Here is a 26,699-nt window from a genome sequence, read left to right as displayed (position 1 = left end):
TTTGAATTAAATGACTTGAAAACCTCCTAGAGGTTTTCACTCTGCTGAAATATAGATGGTTCTTCAAATACTTCATACATGAATGATGAAGCACACCTACTGCTACATACCACTAGGAAATTAGGAATAATAATGACTCTGCAAAATCTCAAATCAGAAAGCTACAAGCAGCTGGAAAAAAAAACTTCTCCTAGACAGTGGAATGTTATATGGGAGGTGATCAACTACCTCTACAAAATAAAGTACTAAGATTAATAGTTCCTTTTCAGATATGGTCAGGCCAATGATCTGCTCATAAATGTCAGGTCTACATGTAACAGCCCTGTTCCCTTAACCATTGCTGTTAGAGTGAGCTGCAGAGTCCTTAGCCATTTTCCTTCTGGCCTTAACATCTTTAAGACTTACATTAGCACTGAATCAAACAGGGCGTGTCCTCACAGCGCTGGGTTGGCCCCAGGTCCCTTGGAAACCCCGTGGTTTCCCTCCCCCAGGGCAGCATTGGGCAATCCCAATGCTGAAGGGAAAGCATGGGGTTTCTGGGCAGCCATTTGTGGGGGGAGCCACCCACACCCTCTTCCTAGTGGAAGGTGACCAATCGCAGGTTTGGCCACGAATTGACCTCTGAGGGTCTAACAGTGGAAGTTCCGTAATGATGTTGCTGCCATTGAAAAAGTTGGGTAAAATCCCTGACTTGTTCAATGCGCAGCTTTGAGGGGGAAAACCCACGATAGCTTCGAAGCTGTGCCTGGTTGTCTGACTGGTGCAGCGCAGATCCACAGCCACCGCATGGCTTTCCCTGTGCACAGGCAGCCCCCGAGGCTTGCCATTAACCATAGTTTTAAAATTAGCTTCAAATTCTGTTTTCACTTCCTCGTTAACAGCAAGTCTTGGTTAGTGCCTGTGTAAGCCTTAATCATGATGAAAGCCGAGCGAAGGAATTGATATACACAGGGGGCGGGGGGGGGGAATGGAGCATGCAATCCTTATTCCTTAACCATGGTTAAGGGAACACAAGTGTTACATTTGAACCAACAGTATGGGATAATACAAAACCCCACTGAAAGGCAACACCTCTTCATGCATTTCCTGTCCTTATGTAAATTCTACTGTGAAACAGTTCTGTTGATCTGAGTATAATTACTGAAGATGAACAGATCTGACAAAAACTATTCATTTTCTGCAGAAAGGTTTTACTGATTCTTGGAAAAACAGATTATTGTTTAAAAGAGTACCTGAAGGTTTCCCTTTCTTGTTTATAGGGTTTTGGGCCAACCATAATTAAAGTATTAAGTTATTGCTCCTCAATAATTACTGGGTCACCAGGGACAGTATCCAGGGCTGTCCATCTGTGAGTGGGGCCCACTGTTGCTTTCATTCGATGAGTAGGCAGCCCCCCCTCTCCCGCTGCACAAGTGGCCCCCACTACTTGCACAATGGAGATTTAGTGCTTCTGGAGGCAAGCCCTCAAATGACCAGAGAAGCTCATTTCTGGAACAGGTCAGGTCAGGAGAGCTTCCTTATGCAAGTTCCCCAGACCTGCCTTGTTCAAGAAATGAGTGTTCCACTCGTCTTGGATTGCTTCTGTAAATACTAGATCTGAGTCCCACAAGCGGTGGAGGCCACTTGCATAACAGAATTGGCGGAGCTGGCCACTTGCAGATGGTCACCACTGGATACTGCCCCAGGATACAAATCAGTAGCCATCATTTATGAGACAAAAGTTTATGCAATATTATCTGAAAATGGAAATGTTCTGCTCCTTCCAATTCATAGGGCTCACATGGCTATGAAGAGTAAGTCAGCAATTTTACACTGATACTACTAAAATGGGTTTCTGTTTGGGGGTTTGTTTTTTGAAGTGCAATATTTATTTATTTGGCTTTAACAAGACACATTTGTTTCTTGTGCACAGCACTGATGTCTTTTAAGTAGGAGAAACTCGAGGCACTATCTTTTGTTTAAATTTTGTAAGACTTTGCACAGGTGTGCTAGTATTGTACTGTATAGCATCACTTACTTGAGATTTGGAAATAAAAGTATTGATTCAGAGTCCTCCGTGTTGCTCATATGTGAGTTACTTGTTCTGTGCATGGGCACATAATAGGAATTCCACTAGAGTATAGAATTATTTGTTGGAGACAATTAGCTATCTTGAACAAAATCAAGTGCTAAGATGCATACCTTCTTTCTTTTGTTTTCGTCTGTTTAGGATTAAACTCTGAAGTTCACAAGTGTCTTTTCTACATAGATATGAGTCTTAGGGTTTTCTACACCTGTTGATCATTGTATCTACTTCCACTTTCGTAGCAGCATTGAGATCTGAGCTCTACACAAAGAGCTTTTCCTTTCCTGCTTTTCCACTGCAAAAACAAAAGCAAAGCTGGAGGATCATGACATTGTCTAAAGAGCCTGTAAACAACTTTGACTAAGGAACCATGAGTGCACAATAAATGCCTCAGGTAGAAAAGCTCCTGCTCCTAAATGGAAAATGAAACAAACATGATTATGTACACATTTTAAAGCTCCCATCCTGCTTTCAAGTGCATTTGACTTCTAGGGCTGCATCAGTGTAGATCCACAAATATTTTGGGGACACCAGGGGCATGGCTAGATGGGGCGATATCCCAGGGATCGTCCCTGTGCGTCCACATGACATCCTGGGAGCAGGGGGGGTTGACCCCTCCCTTGGCCCGGGATATTGCCCTACCCTTTAATTCCGATTTTTCCGCGGTCTCAAGATGATCACGAGACTGCAGGATATGTGGCCCACAATCGCGTTTTCCCCCCGGCTCCTCATGAGTAACTACCCTCTGTGCCCATTGAGGGTAGGGGGAGCGCGATGTTATTTTTTTTAACTTGTGGGTCCATTTTAGCACTTGTGCGCTCCTTTTCCTTTTTAAAAAAAAAACCCAAAATGGTGGCTCCAATGTCACGCACCACGTGTAGACAAGGGGGACAATCTCACAATCATAAAATCGCAAGATCATCCCCCTCAACCTCCCTCGGCTAGTCATGTCCCAGGTTTGCCTTTTAAAGGGCCAATGTGTTCTCTCTCCCCCACCCCCACCCAAAAAACCCCTACATTTAAGTTTTCATGTATTTGTTTTGCTTCTGTGCTGTTCTTTAGCTTTATTTGGATTTCTTTTTCCTTCACTACATGATCCCAGCCATTCAATGTGCATGTAGTGGATGTGATTTTGTGAAGTCATGTAATGATTGGCTACACGATGTTGTCACTGAGGACAATTGAAATTGGAAGCATTGCCTAGCTCAGAATGGTTGTTGGAGTAGTGGTGGAGAGAGAACTATGCTGACTCTGCCTTCTTGCTTCACTGACTCATTTTTCCATTTCCCTCCCTTAATGTTAGCATGGATTCATGCAGCAAGACTGGGACTGTTATTTCAGTTGTCTTGGAAATGGGGATGCATTCTCCTACACAATGTCCTGAGTACGCTCATCATGATAGGCCATGTTGAGAACAGGCCTTGGTGGGTTGGTTCATCACTGCTGCCAAAAGATGATCAGACACTCACCAGCTTGCTCCCTGCATGTATCCCAGAGTCCTTTGCAGCATAACTCATCTATACTCCTGCTTTGGAGATTCTTCCCTCCACCCCTCCTTCTTGGCTTGGAAAGCACCTGCAATGGCATATATATCTGTGTTAGGGTGTCATGCCTGGTTTGCATGACACAAGGATGGTAAATAAATAATAACAGCTTGGAGGGGTGGAATTTTCATCAGAACCATTGTGCAGAACTAGTTTTTGGTGGGGGGACCTGCCCCGCATTAGTCCTTCCGCAGGCTGGATGATGTCAATGGGCATGGCCCCTCCCCAGTCAATTTTACCTCTTTCAGCATGGAGAAAGGGACTTGGCCAGCCCCTGTCATCCTGTGGGCATTGGGGAGCACCATGCAAAGGCGCACCATTGGTGCTAGGAGCAGCACCAGCAAAGTTCCTGGTTCCTTGTGGTGCCCATTGTCCCCATGGAAGTGACAGGTGCCACACGAAGCCACTCAGCTAGCTGGTCTTCCCAGTGCAAGCCATGTCCCCCCCCCCCCCCCCGCTATCTTCTCAGATTGGAATTAACAGCGGGGATTCCTCTACGAAGTTCAAGCCCCGCCCCCCGGAGGACCCCAAGAAGCCTCTGAAGGCCAGATGTGGAACCTCCATGGGTGAGACACCCTTCCCATGCACCACAGTCTAGAATCTGTTGATCCCGTCACCCCTCGCAGCGGCTGTTTGACATTTAAAAACTGCATGCTAATTGCTTACATTTAAGCTTGAGGCAATGATTAAGGTTGTGCAGACCAACCTGAGCGCAGCTCAACAGTAGCAGAGCTGCTGGTATGACCATCATACAAGGGAAAGGTCATATGAAGTAGGAGACATGGTGATGGCATACATCCCATGGCCTAAGAATAAATTGCAAGCCAGTTGGGAGGGGCCATACATAATTTGTGAGAAACTTGACATGCTGAACTACACCATAGTCTCAGAGCACACCAAAAGAGCCTGAACAGTTATATTCTGAAATGTTTAAGAAAAATTACTGACTGAAACAAATATGCATTGTGCTTTTAACCATCATGATTTTGAACTGAGGAACCATTAAGCTTTTGTACCTGCACTTACTACTTGTTTTAAATTACAATTCATTTAAAACTGCTGTGGTCCTCGGAGTAGTACCTAAGTACAGTACAGGTAGATGGTGGCAGCAGAAGGGAGAAGTTGGGGCTAGGGTGCTGAGCTGTATAGCTGTGGGGCCGAAGACGAGGAAGGCCTGTCAGGGATGGTTGCAGCATTTCAAACCCCTTGACACCTGCACCTGAGCTGGGCCCTTTTATTCAGGGAAGGCATAAAGGAGCAGTATAAGGTGGGGGTCATCATAGCAACAAAATCCTTTTTCATCTTTCAACCATGTATCCATTTCATAAAATAAAGAACAGATACCCCAAAAAAAAATCCTTATTTGCCAGAGTTGTGTGATAATGGTTTTACATAATAGACATGCATCTATTCTTTTCTGGTTAAGACCCGAAAAAGTTGGATGAATTATGAGCAAGTCACAACTGGCTAAACAGGAACTGGAACTGAATGAGCATCCCAATTGCCGCTGTTTATAAGACTAAGAGTATAACACTGTGTTATCTCTCTTCCTCAGTTGTATGTTTTCTGAGTCAGCTCCCACTGTATTTTCAGATTGCCCTTCACAGGTTTTGATGGGTGTCATGTGTTTCCTGACAGTGACCTTGGCCAGTAGATGGCTTTGGAACTGAGCAACAAGTTCTTTCCCGCCTATGAAATACCCAGTGGCTGTGCAGCAGCTGTCAAGAAAGGACCTCAGTTGACGTTCACAAGGTGTGGCTAGGCATCACATTGCATGATCAGTACACTGTAGGGTGGCCTGAATCTCAGCCTCTGCTGTTGCTGACAATGGCATCTCATTTTGGAGTTACCGTCTTTTTCTTCTCAGTCTGGATTGTGGGCTTCACGATACAGGACACTTTTGATTTGAAAGGTAGGTTTGAATATGTTGCTTGCACTTTTTCTCCAAAGCATTCTGAGTCTAGTACCAATCTTTATTGGGCATTGTTTGCTTTTTAAAATAATTTTAACAACGTAAGGGACAAGATCATCATCAAATTAGGCCACTGCCCTCAGCAGGGTAATTCACAGCTTTACAAATTAACCCCTGACGCAAATTATGAAACAAAGAGACAATGTAAGCAAAATGTCCCGTGACCAGGATACCTAAAGAACAATTTCCAGATGGATAGAAATGTTAGGGTGTGTTGAACAAATGCAACAAAGAGATTTGTGGCACCTTTAAAGACTAAACAATATATTATGTCATAAGCTTTCATGGCTAAGAGTCCACTTCATCAGCTGCATGAACAGGAACTCCAGCAGATGTCTTCAATTGGTGAATTATTCAAAATTGAAATTATGATGCCAAGGACATATTTTCTTAGAAATCAGATGGTGCTTTGTTTTCTCATTTTATGTTCTGAGAGAGAAATGTACTTGCATGTTAAATGATTCAAGTAAGATATACAAGACCAGTTTAGTAAGGATGCCTGACCTGATTTTCCTGAAGCTGGTGCAACAAGTAATGCACCATTACATCGTAGCATCTAGATTATTCTGTGTTGGGTTGGGGGAGCTGAGGGTTTGAACAATTTTATCCCCCTTAGGATGGCCAAAATGGTTTTCAAAATCTTGTTTAATCTGGTTGGTAATCTATGAGTGTGGAAGCCTAATGTAACTGATCAAAATGCTTCTATTGGTTACTACAAATTCACAGAGGCTATGTCATGATAAGGAACCTCCTTGTTCCAGGTTGTAAGCTATCGCATACCAGTTTCTGGGAAGCAATAGCGGGGCAAGCCTGCTTCTTACTTTCCCAGAAGTATTTGCTTGGCTATTGTCTGAGGCAGGATGTCACACTAGATAGACTTTTGATCTGATCCACTGAGTTTGTTTTTATTTTCATATGGCATTGTGGTGGAACCCGAAACCACAGGTTCCTGTGGTTCGCTGAGTGGTGGTCACAGACTCTCAAGACACAATTTCTCTCTCTTTAGAAGGTTTATTACGAGCAGCCTGCAGTGCTGCAAGGTGACAGTCCCAGAAGACTTGAGGAACTGCCCAACAATTTCAGGAAACGTCAACATATTTATAGGGTCAGTTCCCCTTAGTTACAATGGCAGAACTTTCCCACCAATCATAATACAGCTCTGAAACACAACAACCAATGAGAAGCCAAGTATTTAGGCATGTACAGAGTTTGAATGCTTCTCTGACTAGAAGATACTACATTGCCACAGTTACAGAAAAACATCTCTATCTGTTACTTTCTCGGTTATCTTGCCTTGGAGACATCCTCCACCCTCTGACTGCCGGGGTGGACACCGCCTGTTTTATCACACAGTTTCAGCATCAACTTAATTCTAAAAGCAATTGCAGCGTTAAAAATAAGTTTTAAAAGAACAGGAAGCCATGAACTTTATGGTTTATATAACTAAGGATTATAGCCATTTTCCTATACTTAGGGGCATAGTGAAAGAACCAGCTTGGTTTCCTCGACCGTATCACCTACCAACAATGTCGTTTTACACATAACAAACAGGTCATTCTCCATGCAAATCTGCAGTCCATGCTGTTGCATGCTCCATCCGCACTCCATGCTGTTGCACTCATGTCCTGTTTGTGGGATTCCCATGGGCAGCCAGTTGGCTGCTGTGTGAACAGAATGCTGGACTAGGTGGACCCTTGGTCTAATCCAGTATGGCTGTTTTTATGGCATTAAAATGAGCAACATTCAGAAACCAGTCCAGTGAGAGAACGTGTCAGACTGCTAATACCCTCTGCTATGAACCTTAAGGTAACAATGCTTTAAAAATAATAATACTTGAATCCTAAGTTAGCACAGCATTGGTGGAAATGTAGTCTGAACCAGTGCCTGGGCACGGTAATGGACTGGATGCGGGCTAATAAACTGAAACTCAATCCAGACAAGACGGAGGTACTGTTAGCGGGTGGTTCTTCTGTCCGGCAAGGTGATGTTTGCCCTGTCCTGGACGGGGTTGCACTCCCCCTAAAGGATCGGGTCCGTAGTTTGGGGGTGCTCTTGGATCCAGAACTGTCACTTGAGGCACAGGTGAACTCAGTGGCAAAGAGCACTTTTTATCAGCTCAGGCTGATATACCAGCTGCGCCCTTATCTGGACAGAGATAGCTTAGCTACAGTTATCCATGCTCTGATAACCTCTCGTTTGGATTACTGCAATGCGTTATACGTGGGGCTGCCTTTGAAAACGGTCCGGAAACTTCAACTGGTGCAAAACAGGGCAGCAAGGTTATTAACAGGGACTGGCCGGCGAGATCACATTACGCCAGTCCTTTTACAACTTCATTGGCTGCCAGTCCAGGTCCGGGCCCAATTCAAAGTGCTGGTATTGACATTTAAAGCCCTAAACAGTTTGGGGCCAGGTTATCTGAAGGAACGCCTCCTCCCATATGTACCTACCCGGACCTTAAGATCATCTACAGGGGCCCTTCTCCGTGAGCCCCTGCCAAAGGAAGTGAGGCAGGTGGCTACTAGGAGGAGGGCTTTCTCCGCTGTGGCACCCCGGTTGTGGAACGAGCTCCCCAGAGAGGTCCGCCTGGCGCCTACACTGTACTGCTTTTGTCGCCAGCTGAAGACCTTTTTATTCACTCAGTATTTTAACACTTAATTTTAACTTAAATTTAAATTTTACTGTTTTAACTCTGTATTTTAATCTTATATCAACTTTGCTGTGTGGTTTTATCCTGGTTGCGCTTTTTATACTGTATTTCGTAATTGTGTTTTAAACTGTTGGGTGTTTTACTGTGGTTTTAATTTTTGTGAACCGCCCAGAGAGCTTCGGCTATTGGGCGGTATAAAAATGTAATAAATAAATAAATAAATAAATAGTATCGCCACCAATTACTGATACCATAAATGAGTCACTGTTCATGTATTGTGCACATTTGGACTGTGCAAGAACTACTGCTACGTCTTGCCCTTCATGGCCTTTGGGTTCTACTGTTCACAGTTTTTTAATTTTACTCATATGTATATATCTGCCAAATGAGCACAATACTTCATGCATCTGACAAAGGGGCTCTACTCCATGAAAGATTATGCCACAATAAATCTATTGGGTCTTCTTTAAAGTGACACAAGCTCCTTTGTTGAAACAAACTAACACAGCTACCCCGCTGGATTTTTATTCCACCTTAGAGTTCTTAAACTTGTCCTTTCCTTTTGCTCTAAAATAAGCTAAAAAAAAAGTTATGGGTGTAACCTTCCTCAGCCTACGAACATCCAGTCATCCTTTTCCACCAGAGAAGGAAATAAATTGTGGTGTTGGGGTGAGATAAGTAACTGAGTGTGTTGTTGCTTACCATGACACCGTTGTTAGAAAGGATTTTCATTTCAAAGCAGAACAAATTATTATTATTATTATTATTATTATTATTATTATTATTATTAATTATTTATATAGCACCATCAATGTACATGGTGCTGCACAGAGTAAAACAATAAATAGCAAGACCCTGCCGCAAAGGCTTACATTCTAATAAAATCATAATAAAACAATAAGGAGGGGAAGAGAATGCATCAAACAGGCAGTATAAAAGTCAGAACAAATGTAATTTCACATATCATCCTATTATGGTAGGATGATATGGTTCTATAATATTCTAAGATGAGGGATATCTATGATGATCTTTTCTACAAAATTTATGAACAGCGGAAGATGTCACTGGAAATATTATTAGGCTATATTTATCTGGGCAATGAGCTTCGCTATTCTCCCTTAGGACTAAAAGTGGAAATATGGCTGGAGTTGCAAGGAAGGAAGGGAAAGTATTCAGTTTGAAAGGGCAGGAGGAAGTGAAGGAATGGGAACAGAGAGGTTAAGCCTCTATTGGATGAGAAAGACATTAGCATTCACAGAGAGATGGCCTTTGATATATTTTTGAAGCAAAAGGACTGTGTTGTAGTGCTGTGCCAAAAACCCAACTGCCCTTTTACAATCTCTGTGTAAGGATCGGGCCCAACTTCTCTGCAAAAGCAATCCAAGAAGGTGTGGGAACAGAGTCAGAATCAGAGGAGGAAGTGGGTGGACCTACCACCCGTTCCTTCTCTGACTCATAACCTGCTTCACACCCTCTTGGATTGCTTCTGCAGAGAAGGTAGACCCAATCCTTACACCCTTTTCTGCCTCTTTTACAGGTATTTTGAGAATTTCTGAGAAATTTCTCGGGGTGCAGGGCTTCAGCGCTTACCCGTATAAGGCGGTGGCTGTGGGGTAGTGGTGCGTGCTCTCTTTATTTTACTGTTTTCATTCCATTCTGTCCTTGCAGCCTCTCCAGGTGCTTGTGCTTTCTGAAAAGCCCCTGCCAGGTGGCTTTCTACTGCTGCTGCCTGATGAGGCCCTGAAAGCTGATGACTTTCTTCTTCTTCTTCTAAGGACTTTTAATAACAACAAAACAAAACCAAAAGTAACTCCTTCACCTTTCAGGCACTCAGCAGGCAGCATAAAACTCAAGCAGCCAAAGAGGCTGCAAGAACAAAACCGGATAAAAATGGTAAATTAAAGATCACACATGAACCCCTCAGCCACCTCCTGTAAGTACTGAAGCCCTGCACCCTGAGAAATATCCCTGAAATTCTCACCTTTTTCCACAAGGGTCAAAAATAAACAGTTTGAAAAATGTGGCACAGGGCTACTGCGTTGTACATGTATTGACTGGAAACTGATATCTGGCAAGCACTCAGGAATAATGATAACATTTACCAGGTGCGTGGCATCTCTAACCACATGGGAAGCTGTCGTTTTTTGTAGCCTCTGACCACATGATACCACTGCCATCCCTCACAGTTGCGATGAAATAGGGAACAGGGTTGTATATTGGGTGGATGAGTGATTTAATGAGTGGATGGTGTTGCAAATGATGGCCTTACCTCACACAGCATGCTTAAGTGGCTACGCTGTGGTTCCTAGTTGCCTGTTTCTGCCTGTCATGGCACTTCGGCCGAGTTATTCGCCTTAAATTCTCATCTCTAAAAGGGAAATCATAAGAACGTATGAAGAGCCATGCTGGATCAGACCAAGAGTCCATCTAGTCCAGCACTCTGTTCACACAGTGGCCAACCAGCTGTTGACCAGGGACTCACAAGCAGGATTGTAACACTATTTTCTTATGCTACATGTTGATGTTAATGTGATACAGAAGACGAGAGTGCCCTGGCTAGAGTTGGGCCCTGGAGAATGTGGCTGATCAATTGGGCACTCAAGAAGACTTTGGTAGAAAGAAGCTACAACTAGCAAGGCAAGGGTCACATTCAGTCAATAGACCACAGCAAAGCAGAAACCGAATGCACATTGGACAGCATTCTGCAGGAGCTAAAAGGTTGGGTTAGTTTATCCTGGAAAGGAGCTGCTGTTCCAGCGAACAAGTAGCAGTAACTGAAGGCCGAAGTAGGCTGGGCAATGCAGGACACTCAGAAGCTCCACTTCCCACTGGCTGTTGATTGCTACCAAGGGCTCATGCTTATTTCTGTAGCCTTAAGGTTCTACATAGCTAAGGGACCTGAGAGCCATTCCTGGAGGCTGAGGTTGATGGGAGGTCCGAGTCCTTGAATCTGAGGAAGGCATCCAGAATTTCCTGATGGTCCTCCCTGGAGTGGGGTGACTCTGGTGGGCTCAGAATCCTCTTTGGGGTGATGCCAAGCCTTCAGACCTGGGGCCATGACAAAGAGAAACTTGTAGTATAGGTTTAACTCTGCATACTAGAATAACATGCAGCACAATCCTATGCTTATCTACTCAGAAGTAAACACCGCTGAGTTCAATGGGGCTTACTCCCAAATAAGTGTGTGTAAACTTTCAACCTTAAGCACAAACAGAGGTATAACTCATATGAGATGATGTCTTTAGCATTACTTGATGTTTATAGCCTTAACAAATAAAAATATGCCTTATATTGGCTCATACTCTATCTCCACACGCACAAACAAGTTTCAAGGAGTCCATCAGATGTGTATAAATGTGCCCTCACCCTCTTGTCTGAATACATGTATCTTACTTTGATTTTTGTTTTTAAAGATTTATACCCGACTTTTCAATCATGATCCTCAAGGCAGCTTAAAATAAAATAAAAGGAATTAACTCATCTCTAGGTAGTACAATTATTTGCTGGAAGAACATGAAGTTTAAACCTCTTCCCTGCTCCTTCGTACTCCTATTGCTACTGCTGATGCTGTTATGGGTCTGCTGTGAACCCAGGGGAAATACCCTTCCCCTCCCACGGAAGTATACTTTCGGACATCAGCAGATGCCATGGTCACAAAATGGTGGGGCTTCTCCCCCAAGAGAATACTGAATACTGCCCTACCCATATTAGCAGAGCCCCTTGTCTCATTAAAGTCATGTTTAAACAAGCAGGAAGCTGGGCCATATGAATTTGTATTGTTATATTATGGCCTTGATAAATGATATGTTTATTATTTTATGCATTTATTTTGACATTTCTTTCCATTTCAGACAAAGTGATCAATGTAGCTAACAAAATAAGATGAAAACAATTGCAAATAAAGCTATTGTTTACGTTGTCACAGAAACAACAACAACAATAATAATAATAATCGGCAGGTGAAGTCCATTATTACCCAGATGGAAAGAAAGGTCTGTTGACCGAAAGGAAAATGTAGGTGGTGGCAGAAGATGGATAATGAGGGGAGCAGGGAGATCTCCTGGGGCAGTGAGTACCATGTCTGCAACAGAGAAGGCCCTTTGCCTTGTTCCCACTAACTGACCTTTAAACTCTGTCAGGATACACAAAAGGTATTCTCCTGTTTGATCTCAGTGGATGGGGCAGAATCAATTGGGAGAAGATGGCCATTTGGGAAGCTTGGTTCTAAGCTGTTTAAGGCTTTAAAGGGCTTTAAACTGTGTCTGAAAACAGATTAGCTTCCAGTATAGTTACATGGTCCAAGAAACTTGTTCTGGTCCATTTTGCACCAGCTGAATTTTCCAAATGCGGAACATGATGTTGCAGTATTTTTATGTAACGAAGGCATGTGAGGCTAAGCTGACATCTATCTTCTCCAGAAACAAGCACTGGACACACCACCCTAAGCTGACCAAAAGCACGCCTGGTCATAGTCACCACTTGGAAATCCAGGAACAAGGCCAGATTTCAGTAGAACTCTCAGGCAGGATCTGCACTACTGCTTTAAAGCGCTTTATAAGAGTTTTGACAACTGTTGGGGAACAGGACACACTCCATATACAGTTGTCAAAACTGTTATAAAGCGCTTTAGAGCGCTTTACAGCAGTAGTGTAGATCCGGCCCTAGTCTGTGATTCTGATTTTTCAAGGACAGGAAACCCATCCAGAAAAGGATATCTTGAAAATGAGAGGCCGTACAGCTCAGTGATAGGTCACACGCTTTGCATGTAGAAGGTCCCAAGTTCAAACTCTGGCATCTCCAGTTAAACAAATCTGGTAATGAGGAAACCTCTGCCTGACACCCTGAAGAGATCCTGCCAATCAGTGCAGATCAGGGGTTCCTAGCACAGCACCCACAACGAATTCCAACAGTGCCCCCTTAAAAAAAAAATTTAAAAAAAAAATCACGAAAAATGTTAGGACATCAGGTTTTCCTTCCTGTTCTTGAAGCTGCCACTGATCAGTCATTGAGCAGACAGGAAGAGAAGGAAAGGACTGATTTCTGGCCCAGCCCAGTCTTGTCTTCTTCCATCCACACAAACCTTTCCCCTTTGCGCATGCGCACTCTCCTTCTCTAGTCCCATGTGGGCCATCCTCCTCTAAAGTTCTTTACCTCACACTTCCTCTCCCCTCTACCTTGCTATAGTTTTTCCTCCCTCCCAGCCTTTAGCTGTGATTTGTGTCCTCCTCCCACATCTTTACCTTGCTGTTTCTCCCTTCCTTGCTGTTTCTCTTGCTGCTTCCCGTTCCCTCCCAGTTCCCAGCCTTGCTCCTCTCTCTCTCTCTCTCTCTCTCTCTCTCTCTCTCACACACACACACACACACACACACACACACCACCACCACCACCACCACCACCTTCCTTGGTGCAGTCCCCATGGCAGAGGAGGAGGTAGGAGGAACTGAGTTGTGGGGAACCAGGTGGCTGAGCCTGAGGTGGGGGGAATCTTTCCCTTGGGATCTGGGGGAAAGTATGTTTATAGAGAGAATCAGCAATGCAATCATATGTAAGCCTACTCAGAAGTTATCCCCATTGAATCCCATGTAATAATGCATAGGGTTGCAACCTTAAATGGGTCAACCTTAAATGCGGGGACGAACCCGAAGATCATTTCTGCCAAAATGGAGCACCAAAATGTCTGACTGGAATGAAACAACACCGACATAGAACAATGTATGGAGGAGACCACTCCAAAGCATGTCTCACAGCCCAACCCATTGGACAGAGGCAGAGAGACGAGTACCAACAGATGCTCTCGTTGCTCTACGGCTGGCCCAGAACACTATGTTGTGGCTGCCCATATAGTTCACTAGATAGCAAAAACTTCCATAAAGCAGAGATTACACAGGAACGATACTTAAGGCGATCTTAAGGAGAGCACACAAGTCCCCGACAGGAGCCCCTCAGACCCTTCCTCTGCTTGTACTCCGTTTCCTTAGTGAATTGCTTATCTTTTGCTTAGCCTGACCCCTACGTCAACCATTATGTAACTAGCTACATCCTCCGTGGGAGCCATTTTGCAGTGGTACAATAGTTTCTCAAATTTCAAACATGCTCATGGATTCAAAGAAGTTAGGGTTTCCTGGTGTAGACAATACCAGCCTAAATGGAGAAAAAGTCTGATTGTATAAGATACCTTCTTATGTCACTAGGGCCACAGCTAGACCTAAGGTTTATCCTGGGATCATCCAGGGTTCACCCCTGCCTGAGCACTGGATCCTCTGTGTGTCACCTAAATGAACAGGTTTGACCCCTAGATGATCCAGGGATAAACCTTAGGTCTAGCTATGTCACTAGGTCAGCAGTCCTGTTCACCAAGAGCACCTCTGACTTATTTGGATTACGTTTCAGTTTGTTAGCCCACATCCAGTTCATTACCAATCCCAAACAATATCTCTGAACTTCCATGACTTCCCTAGTCTGAAATGAAATAAAGAGATAATGCATGCTTATCTGCATAGCGGTGACAGCAAATTCCAAATCCCTGAAATGTCTTGTCCAATAGTTTCATGTAGATATGAAATAGCAGGAAGAAAAAGAATCATGGCTGATGGTATCAAAAGCTACTGAGAAGTTCAGCAGAACCAACAGGGACATACTTCCTCAGTATTCAGCTGACTAAATGGAGAGAATAATTGTTCAGCAGTTTTTATGAAGTATAGTCATTATGAGACCAATTGTTTCCATCAATTTGGGGTGGTATGGTGGAGCATATGAAAAGTTCAAGATAGTTAAAGAGTTGGAATGGGAGCACCTAACAACGTAAATGAATTCATGTCTTCAAAGCCAGATGAATTGCATCCTAGCATATTAAAGGAATTCACAGAAGTAATGACAGAGCATCTGCCTTTAAAAAATAAAAAGTTCTTAGGGAACAAGTAAAATGCTGTGAGACTGGAAGAGGGCAAATGTTGTCCTCATCTTCAAAAGGGTGGGGGAGGATCCAAGCAATTACCAACCAGTCAGAGTGACATCGATACCTGGAAAGGTTGTAGAATAAATTATTAAGCAATCTGTGAGCATTTAGAGATTTTTGTGTGTGATTACAAAGAACCAGCATGAATTTCTCAAGAGTAAGTCATGCCAGACTAACCTTATCTCCCTTTTTGGTAGATATTGCTAGATCAGGGGAATACTGTGGTCCTGGGCAAGATCTTCACTATAGTATTATAATGGTTTATAAAGGTATTGACAACTGTTGAGGCCCATGACATGTTCAACATAGCATTTTCAACCCACTTTCAAAGTATTATATCCTGCTTGGTGTAGATATAGCCCTGGTATATTTTTATTTCAGCAGGACAAGGTTCCTACATGATGCTCTTGTTGGCAAGTTAATAAAATATGCAGCTACACAGAGTTGTAACTAGTTGATGGAACGTATTCAAAGAGTGGTCATCGTCAACCTGGAGAGAAGTGGCAAGTGGCAGGCTTCTGTCATGAGCCCAGTTGTTAAACATCTTTATAGAAGACTTGGGTGAAGGAATAGAGAACATGCCCAAATTAGTAGATGATACCAAACTAGATGACGTGGCTAGGATTTTAAGTAGAGGCCAAACAGCCACCTGTCAGGGATGCTGTAGCAGAGGATTTCCTGCATTGAGAGCATTGGGACTTTGAGGTTCTTTCCAACTCTGATTCTATGGCCAGTACACAACAGAGCCTTTGCACAGGCAGCCCAAGCCCACTGCCCCCAGTGCACACAGGGATGGCCTCAGCTATGGCAGTGATGGCACGCACATGGCCTCTACCACTGGCCGATGTAATGTAGCCCTTCTAGGGAAAGCACCACAGCGAGTGGAAACATACATCACAGCCGCCAGAGGTAGGGGCCATGTGTACCAGGGTCAGTGGGCTTTGACCCACAAGGGCTTGGTTGGATACTACTCTAAGATTGTTCACAGAAAGAGGCTATAGCTGGGTTGCAGCATGCATACTTTCAGTGGATGACATCTGAAGATTATTTACCAAATTTACATTCCGTCTTCCCTCCAAAGAGCTCAAGGAGGTGTTTGTGCTTCTGCCCATATTCCATTGTATCCTGTAAAATGGATTAAACTGAGAGTGAGTTTCATTGGCTGAATTGGGATTTGAACCCAGCTCTCCCTGTGCCTCACTGGCTCTCATAAGTTCAATCTCAGTTATCTTCAGTTTAGGAATTTGGGGTATCAGGGATAGGCAAGACCCCCCAACTGAAATACTGGAGAGCCTCTACCAGATTGTGTAAATAGCAGTGGGAGAGCTATTTAAGTAAAGTAGCTCCTCCTATAATTTCTTCGCCCTGCAAAGTACATAGAGTTAAACATTGCATATCTATAAGGAATAATTTGTTGTATTTCTACTCAATTTGCAGATATTATCACTTCGAATTGCAGAATTGCTGGTATAACTGTTGTTCAAGATAAGATTAAACGTAATTTTGATTTCAACGAAGCAAAAGCAATATGCAGCCAGCTGCAGTTAACGCTGGCAGTTAAATCGCAAGTTGAAAATGCTAGAACTCACGGCTTTGAAACCTGCAGGTACAGAAAATCTTTCAACTTCCTACGTTTTTTATTTTGTTAATTTATACCCATCACCACTTTGTACCTATAATTTTTACAAAATATAATTAATAATCATAAATATCATAAATAAATAAAAAATACAAGCATATAATAATAAAATTCCTCCTCCTTACTCTTTTCTTATTGTAGTGAAAGTAAATGATCTATTCTGGAATTAAATCTATTCATTCTTTCAGAAAATAAGTCGAGTAGGTTTCAAATCTTTAAATTTATGTCTATAGTTTCTGTTAATATATATATATATATATATATATATATATATATATATATATATATATATCCAAAGAACTACTTTAGGTGCTCTCAATAGGCTTATGTACTTCCTTAGAACTCAGCCAGTTCTTCCTTAGAACTTTATTTATTTAAGTTTTTTATGACATTCCTTAGCAAAAGCGGGGCTTAGAAACAACCTGTTAATCAAGATGGTTCCTGCCTGAAGGCTCATTACCTAAAATAGGTAGGCAATGTGGTGCCCAAGGGCTCTATTCTTAAATACCACTATTATTATTATTATTATTATTATTATTATTATTATTATTATTATTATTATTTTAAAAAATGTGTTGCTGGTTGCTGGGATGGCTTCTAAGCAATTGAGGGCCTCCAGCTAATACCAGCTCCTTCCCCCATGGACTCGATGGCCTTTTAGGCCCCTTCCAACTCTACTATTCTATGATTCTTCTGGGATACAAGTGGAGAAATGAAGATGACAAGCAACTGCAAGCCAGTGCTTTCGTCTGCACGACGCCCACTTTGTGGTGCTGCCCAGGGTAGTAGCTCAAATTGCCAGGTGAGGCCAAAGAGATTTCCTACCCCTGAACTAAAAAGACACAACACACAAGGAAAAGGGGATGGGAAGGGAAGAGGAAAAAATAACAGCTCTTGTCGCAGGGTTGGTGGATTGGCCTGCTTCCCCTCTCATCTCCCTTTGTTACAGGAATGGCTGCTGGTGAGAAATCATTCCTTCACACTCCAATGTTTAGCATGTAACATCCTTGCTGTGGTATCATAACTTCATCTCTTCATTGTCTGTCCTTATCAATTTTAACATTTAGTTTGCAATCTTGAACACACATAGGGTGACCATATGGAAAGGAGGACAGGACTCCTATATCTTTAACAATCGTATTGTAACGGGAATTTCAGCAGGTGTCATTTCTATGCATGCAGCACTTGGTGACATTCCCTCTATGTCTCAACAGTTAAAGCTGCAGGAGCCCTGCCCTCTTGACCAGATACAAAAGAGGGCAGGGCTCCTGCAGCTTTAAATGTTGAGATGAAGAGAGAATTTCACCAGGTGCTGCATGCATACAAATGACACCTGCTGAAATTCCCTTTTCTGTACAACTGTTAAAGATACAGGAGCCCTGTCCTCCTTTCCATATACATAGGATTGTGCCATAAACCCATCCTCTAAACTAGGAATGTTCAACCTCAGACCCACGGGCTAAATCTGGCCTACTTGGGGACCCAATCCAGACCGCCAGGATTTCCCTGATGGCTCTTCCCCCTTTCCCTGGCCCCACCCTCTTCTCCCCAAGTGTGATGGTTTCCTGGATTTTGCACATTTCCCCCCATTCTAAAAGGTTTACGTCTGTCTCCAAAGGCTTAGTTACTGGTAGTAAAAGCTTTAGGTTGGAAATTTAGGCACCATGCCTTTCCCCCCTACCACCACACCACACCACACACCCAAGCAGCCCTGGATTAACCTTTAAGCAATATAAGCACGTGCTTACTAGGGCACCATCTAATTTTAAGGAATTCCAGATTAAAAATGGTTTTCAATGATTTTTTGCATTTTCCCCTTATAACAGCTTTATTAAAAGTGCATAAAACAGTGATGAAAATTTGTAATTTTTTTCTGTTGCCCTAGTTATAAGTAAGTAATTGGCTTATATTGCTTGCTGCTATTTAGTGTTAAATAAATATAACAAAAAAAGTTTATATTTAATATAGTTGTGTGTTCTGGCATGGGGGATGGCCTTGAAGCAAACTGAGTTTTTAATGTCTTATTTCACCTTCAGCCCTTATTGAGTCTTAATGTCTTGCCGGCTAAGCAATGGAAGGGCCAAGGGGGCACCATGATTGGGCTGTGCTTAGGGCATCAGCTGGCCTTAATCCGGCCCAAGAGTGTCTCAGAAACTGAATTTAGCCCTCGGGCTGAAAGAGGTTCAACATCCCTGCTTTAAAGTTTCTTTATAAACCAAACAATGCAATCTCTTGGCTATGTAGTAGTGTGAGATAGACACTGTCTATTGCGTGAGATGTTTTCTGAACAGGAAGCTTGCAATGAATTTACATGCATTTATTTTCACATAAGCCAATTTGCATTAAATGGGAGTTCATAGTGGTACAGGCTCTTGGAACAGGTTTGTTTTATTGTTTGCCTTCCCACCCCCTCAGCAAATTCTAATTAATTAATTAAACTAGATTAAGTGATAGATCTTCGAGGTGATCACAAATTGAACTGCCAATTCAAATAGATGTCAGCAGACGATAATATTACCTATCTTCTTTAAGATATGTAAAATAAGTCTTTCTATTATACTATTTAATGTACAAAGAGGTTTTAATTTCCTTCACTTCACAATAACTCCATGATGGAGATTAGGGGAGGGCATCTATAGGAAGCTGCTTTGCCTACTGGTTCCCCCCAAACCCTGCAGCAATGCTGCAAAGTAGCATTGATAGCGTTACATGGCAGTAGTGAGTGTGGGCTATCCAGCTAGGAAAAAATCGCAGTGCTGTTGTCAGACCACGGGAATGGGCAACTAATATCAAGGGACTGAAAACTGTGAAAAACTTTTTTTGTTTGTTTTCTGGCAACTCTGCACAACTTTGAAAGCCTGTAGCAGAGAATCTGCACTGCTCATTGAATTTATACATCATAACTGCCCATATTTTTGTTCCCTGGACTTTAATATCGCCATGTAGGCCATTACTAGACTTGTTGAGCCCCTGCATTCCCGTGCCTACCCTGCACTGGGATCCAACCCTAACTATGTCCACTCTCTTAATCAAACTGAAGCCACCACTGACAGATGAACAAATAATTGTGGTGACACCGGAGCAATGTAAAAAGTGGTGGTAAAATGACATATCGAAAAAGCGCAGTTTCGCAGGGAATAGCACAGTGTGGTTGCGAGTTAGCAGCTGCGTCATATAAACAACGGGGTGCAACTGCCCAGCCATGACAGGGTATATAGAACATATAGACAAGCCCTAGGTTAGATAAAGTGATCTCCAAATGTTGTCTAATGAGTTTGACTAAACAAAGAAACATAGCACTATCTATTGCTCTACAGTGACCAACGTTTATATACCAAGGTTTAGCTCATATATGCTAATATTTATCAGCAACAGTTCATAACATTACATTACTTGATATGGGCATATACCTAACAGGAAAAAAATGTTTTTCATTGTAGTTTTGGCTGGGTAGCGGAAGGATATACTGTCATTTCTCGGATCATTCCAAATGTAAAATGTGGCCAGAATAAAACTGGAGTAACCAGTTGGAGACACTCGCTAAACAAGAAAACTGGTGTTTACTGTTACAATGCTTCAGGTGAGTGAAATGAGATATATATATATATATATATATATATATATATATATAATATTTTGCATCAAACCTCTTCCTTAAACAGATGTGGTGATATTTATTTATTTATTTATTTATTTATTACATTTCTATACCGCCCAATAGCCGGAGCTCTCTATCTGCAATCAGGTCATGATCACCCCGTGATAACTCAACTTACATTTGCCGCCATCTCTTAGTTGACCCTAACTCTTGGGCCATAGAAAATACAAAAGTTACAAGTTAACTTTCAGCCTGGGAGGGGGCAACAGACAGTTAACTTTCAGTCACAGCTGAGCAAGTTTAGCTTGTTTTCCTCTTATCTCTCCTTGGTCAAAAAGTCGTAAGCACTTAAGGGAATAAATCATTGGGTATGCCAAAAGTATGCAGTCATCCAGTTTTTAAATTAAGAAACTTTATTAAGATTTATTAAGATTAGGAATGGAAATATCAGGGATGAAGGAAACAACAGAAAGGTAGCATTTTTTTTAAAAAAATGCTCTCTAAAAAATTTAAAGCAGAAAATCTTAAAGAAAAATGTCAAACTTACTTGCAAGGAGCATGGCTCACCTAGGATGTCCAGTAAATTACAAATGTTCATAAGGGTTATTCCACCTTTTTAACTCAGTGGAATAAGGGAGGGGTTTAGGGGAAGCAGTTTCTCCAATCACATATGGCCATGTGGGATTGGGCACACCTCTATGCCAGAGTTTTGACCCTTGAAACATGGCATGTCCAATATGTGCAGGGAGAGGTAGGTCGTGGGCACCTTTCAACACCCCAGGAAGGTTGAAGTAAAAGACGAGAACTGGGAGATATTTCCAGGCTATTCCTGGTAGACAGAACGCTAAGAGGGAAACTCTGGTATGCGTGGATGGAGGATGCTTGAGACATGAGAGTTAGGTTACTATGTAGAGGAAAAGATGGCTTGCTTTCCCCCATGACTCCTGCACAATTTCAATACATACAACGCTCACAATAGGGGCCCCAGCAAGAGCAGAATTATGTTTTATAAATTTCAAAATATTAGTGCTTGGAGTTCAAACACCATTTCTAGAGAAAATGTTGTGATATGAAGTAGAAAAGAAAACACTTGTGCATTGTTCTGAAATGTCACATCATACTGAATCCTTTGTGAATATGCACAATTCTAATAGTATTTTTAAAGACTCTGGTGAAGGAAGTAATATTACTCAGCATCTATTTGGTCAATTAAAACATGTCATTAAGCTTCGCACCAGGAAACTCTATTGTCTCCATTACTGCAATGTACTCATATAGCCCTTCTGGTAGTATACTATAAGCTTTGTAAACCATATAAATTTGAAGCCCTGTTCTTCTTCAGTGTTTATTATAATATAGCCAGTACATCTGTAGCCACAATGCAGGTTTTTAAAATGCCGCTTTGTTCCTATGAGCCCAGCACTGCCCCACCACAAGCACTGCATATTGAAACGGATATTTTTCTTCTAATATAATAAATAATAATAATGAAAAACAGAAATTACCTGATTTAGCTGGTTAATTGTAACACCGAGGAAAACACCGGCCGCAACTCAGAATGTGGTTTTTTAATTCCTCATGCCAAACGATGTCAATCCATCCCATTGCACTGTTTTTCGCTTTCTTTTCAGACACATGGATTAATTCCTGCATACCAGAAATAAGTACAGTTGCATTACCAAACAGTTCTACTGAGGTGAATTCTACTTCAGCTGTCTTGTCTCAGGATTCTACTTCAGCAGTGGTTCAAACAACTGAGGCACCACAAACCAAAACTCTCCAGAAGTTATATCGTGTTATATGCGTAACAGAAATTTTAACACCAAAAGTAACTACTGAAGAGAAGAGCATAGATTCCACTGACAAACAAACTGCTTTTAAAAATGATGGTGCCTTATTTGGAGGTAAAGGACACTTATTATTTAGCACTTAAGAGTTTTAATTGATGGTTCTCCAGTACTTTTCTTGTGAAGTCTGATCTTTCGTCCCTGGTACAGTGTCTGGATTGAAGTGAGGGTAAAGCTAGGAGTCCGTTGGAGGTATTAAAATATTCAATTTGTTTGGGAGGAAATAAGAGAAATTACAAGATAAATCAAACCGCTGTAAAGAATGTACAATACAAATAAACCAGGGGCAGTATCCAACAAGGCTGCTGCATTCCTGCTCATTCCATTGCACCAGCAGGACCCACTGCTAATGCAACAGGGCGCTAGCCATTCTAAGTCCGTTTCTAGATCAGAACGGGTCAGCAGAGCTCCTTTCTGTGATTTCTGATAACTTGTCCCATTTCAGAAGGAAGCATTTCTGCTCATTTCAGGTTGCTTTCAGAACCGCTAGCTCCCCATTGCGCTAACAGTTGGTCCCACCTGCATGCAGACAGCATACAATAATGCCCTAAATGTGCAGAAAGAGTATTCTTTATTCCTGTCATGCTTTGAGGGATGTGGCCTTACCATCCACATAAGACAAATGAGAGCTGGTATGGCATAGAGGTTAAGAGACTAGGCTATGAATCGGGAAGACCCTGGTTTGAATCTTGTATCTGCCAAGAATTCACAAGACTCGCTCTCTCAGCCTCAATTCCCCCTACACTCCCTACCAGGCCTTAAAGGAGTTTTCTAAGCAGCTGTTTGTTCTCCATTCATCAGAGTTGGATTTACTCTGAGTGTTTGTGCCTGCAAGAAGCTTCTGCAAGTGCTTTACCACTGGAAAATGTAGGTATATTAGTCACAAGAGCTCATATTACACATGTGCAGGGGATTTACACTATAAACAGTTAATAACATGGAATCCAGAGGAAAAAATAGTGAATAGACCCATGCAAATGGGTTGACAAGGGCTTGCACAAATAGAAGAACATCTCTGGATTTCAATTTACTTTTCTCACAATTTACTTTTCTCACATCTTTTTCTGCTAAGGTGGAAATGGCCATTCTGTGAGCAGGAAAGGATTTCCTTTCATATAAAGGCACTTTTGGATCCAAACTAAGGTTATTGTAACTTATTGGAAATATGTACAGTCACCAAAAAAGAACTGTAAATGTAAAATTAGGCTATGGTAGGTTCTTCAAATATTACTTCATGGGTGCGGGCCATGCATGTGAAAAATTAGGGCAAATATCTTCTGGAATTTCAGCTCAGGATTACTCTTGGCTTCCTCCACATTTCTATTCACACAGCCAAGGAAAAAGAGAAGTACCTAAAGTGGAAAAGCACAAAAACATATGAAACATATGAAAAATCTGGAATGGAAGGGACAAGCAATCCTTGAGTTGTCAGCAAATATTTTGCTCTGTAGCTTGCTCGTAAGTGAAATATTTCCTGGGAAGAACTCTTATTGCTCAAAATGTATTGGGGCACTTTTATTGCATTGTCCTACGGAATAAAGACTCTTGATGTTTTTTATGGGTTTCCATTACTTTTTTAGTTGTGGAAGACAGGTTAACCACTACAGTTTTCAGATTTCCCCCCTTCTGATGACACTCTTAGTGAGAATTTCTGCTAAAAGAGTTTGTCATTGCCTACCTCTTTTAGATTCCAGGCACCAACCTTGAGGGTTTTTGTTCTTTCTCCAACACCACTGTGGGGAAATAAACAAGAACAGAAATACAGATATGCTAACAACTATTTCCTGATGGCTTAAGTTAATAGACTGTATCACAGCAAGCCATGAATTCTGGCTTATGGAATGATGATATGCCTGAGCAACATGCTTGTGTGTCCAACCTGTTCACTCTCATTTCGTGCTTCCCTTTGCACAACCAGGAAACCACAGTTAAGTATAGCTTCCCATTATGTCCAAACCCAGGACTATTTTAATTTCTCCCAATTTCTCCCAAACGTGCCAGGACTTTCAGCTAACTTAAACCAGGGTTTAAATCCTGGCTTATTTGGGAGCCATTAAACATAACTTTGTGGTGAGTGCTGAACAGCCTTTGGGAACCGCCCGCCATGATGGATGATTGCTGAAGTTTTATGATTCTAAAAAATATCTTTTTCCCCCCTCTCCAGCTGTACCTACTGCTCTGCTTGTACTCGCTCTCATCTTCTTTGCAGCTGCAGTTGTTTTAGCTGTCTGCTATATCAGAAAGTAAGCATGTTTGTTACTTTTTTTTTCTTCACCAAGTTTGTGCTAACACTACTATATTTTGTTAAAATAGATATCTATATACATTTTGGTATGATATGTATCTGTTGCACACTGTGCCTTAATGTGTATATTCTAGACACGTTTCACATATGAGTCAGCCTTTACAATTTGTAAAAAAAAATATGGAAAAATTACTTCTATATTACTAATCAATTAGTTGGTAAATCAAATTGAATAGTTTAGACTGAAACTATCTTTAGACCCAGGTTTGTGCTCATGCAGTTTTTCCTGGGTAGCTTATTCCAATGAACAAGAGCCATCACTGAGAAGACCGTGCTAGTACTTCCACCATTCCTGTATTTCAAGAGGTTGCATTGGTTGTTGAAGCATAAAGCATTACAACAGCCAAGGAGTCTTTAAAGGATGAGCTGCTAAAACAGTATTTCTAAAAGGAACATTGCAAGATGTAGCAGCTGTTATAGAGTTTTTCTATACAAGGCATTTATTGTGCACTCATGGTTCCTTACTCATAGTTGTTTTACACGGTCTTCAGACAATGTTGTGATCTTCCTGTTTCACTTCTGTTTTTTAAGAGCACTGTCCCTTTTGTTCTTGTTGTTTGTTTTTAGAGTGTGGAAATGGGATATTATTTCTGGAAGTGAAAGAAAGGGTATTTTCCTACTTCTGTAGTTGCAATACCCCGCTATATCGCAGCACCACCTAGAGGTTATGTAGTGGAAAAGTAGGAAAGGAAAAGCTCTTTGTGTAGAACTTGGATCTCAATTCTAGCATGAAACCTAAAGTAGATACAGTAATGAACAGCCTTGTGTAGAAAAGCTAATTATGGTTCTTGTTTGTATGCTACTAGTTTCCCAGAATTCCTGTGTACTGTATAGATGGCAATTCTTTTTAATCAAATTTGTCTCCAATTTGTTCAAAGATACAAGAAGACATTTCCATTTTCTAACAAGGAAGAGAAGAAAGAAGAAATTGAAACCAAGAACATCAAAGAAACAAAGGCAAGTGGCAAAACTCTAGAACAGGAACCAAAGAATGGGAAAAAAGCAGAAGAGCCTCAAGCCAAGCCTGAATCGCCAGTAAAATGTTTGGAAGCAGAAGTTTAAGAAAGAGCATTCAAATGGACAGTTCTTAGATGAACAAAAAGCAGAAAATAGCAAATAGTTTATAAATCAATAATTGTAAATATTGCCAAAAGTCAGTATTATATCTTTCTATGCAAACAATTTGTGCATTATACATTGTAGTTAAACCTTACCATTATAAAATATGTTGCTCTCCAAAGCAGAAAACTTTTCATTACAGTAACAGCCATTCAGACTTTCAAGTGTATATAGTATGGATAATAAATATCAGATATTAGTCTCAAATTGGCCCCCACTCTGTCAGAAACAATTTATTTATTTTTTAAATCCTGGTTCAAACAAACACAAATAGAAAAACCACCCTGTGTGAACTAGGTGGTGCATCAAAACAACTCCCAGGCATTTTCTTGACTGTGATAGCTGCAAAACAAAATGTTACAATAGTAGAAATGACAGCAGGTTGTCTTCTTTTATGGCCTGGTTCATTCAAAAAATTGAAGAATTCACATGCAAAGGAGGGGGAAAGGTCTGATTTACATGGAGGCATAAACTGTAGCACAACTACAAAATGTTCTGTCCAGCCTTTCCTAGAAAAATATTCTAAACAATCTTGTAAAGAACTTACTTTGGGAGGCTTATGATTCCACCCTTCTTGAGATTTCCTAGATATGTAACAAAATACAAATCACAGACCATGGACTGCAGACTTGGAAAAAAAATTACAAAAATTGGGATTGTAAAATCTGTTCCCTGTATAGCTATGTCTCCAAACATGCAATCTTTATATTTACCACAAAGATAACTATCAGCGCAATCCTATGCATGTTTACTCAGAAGTATGTCCCATTGTGTTTAATAGAAGTTATTCTCTAGTGTGTGTAAGATTGCAGCATAAGATCTCATCAGAATGGATGGTTTTATTTATTAAGATTGAATTGAAATAAAATTAGGGCTACATAATTATTTCTATATAATTGCCAGGTAGATATGCTTGAATGTAACATTTTAAACAATGAACCAGATCACAATAGTTATGGAAGTCTTTCCCACAATGATTAACTTAATAAAAGCTACAGTAATATA

General features: G+C 41.5%; 1 protein-coding gene across 1 annotated transcript; it reads left to right on the top strand.

Moving 5' to 3' along the window:
- The first annotated feature begins 5,326 nt into the window (after nucleotides 1-5,326).
- Nucleotides 5,327-26,699, top strand: LYVE1 (lymphatic vessel endothelial hyaluronan receptor 1). Its single transcript, XM_063117281.1, has 6 exons — nucleotides 5,327-5,521; nucleotides 16,624-16,792; nucleotides 20,266-20,405; nucleotides 22,055-22,327; nucleotides 24,435-24,513; nucleotides 25,454-26,699. The coding sequence occupies exons 1-6, from the start codon at nucleotides 5,437-5,439 to the stop codon at nucleotides 25,635-25,637; spliced, it is 930 nt and encodes a 309-aa protein (XP_062973351.1). The 5' UTR covers nucleotides 5,327-5,436; the 3' UTR covers nucleotides 25,638-26,699.

Source organism: Elgaria multicarinata, chromosome 2, assembly GCF_023053635.1.
Source record: "Elgaria multicarinata webbii isolate HBS135686 ecotype San Diego chromosome 2, rElgMul1.1.pri, whole genome shotgun sequence".
In the NCBI taxonomy this organism is placed as follows: Eukaryota; Metazoa; Chordata; class Lepidosauria; order Squamata; family Anguidae; genus Elgaria; species Elgaria multicarinata.
The sequence above is the reverse complement of the archived record's forward strand: the minus strand, read 5'-3'. Positions and strand labels throughout refer to the sequence as shown.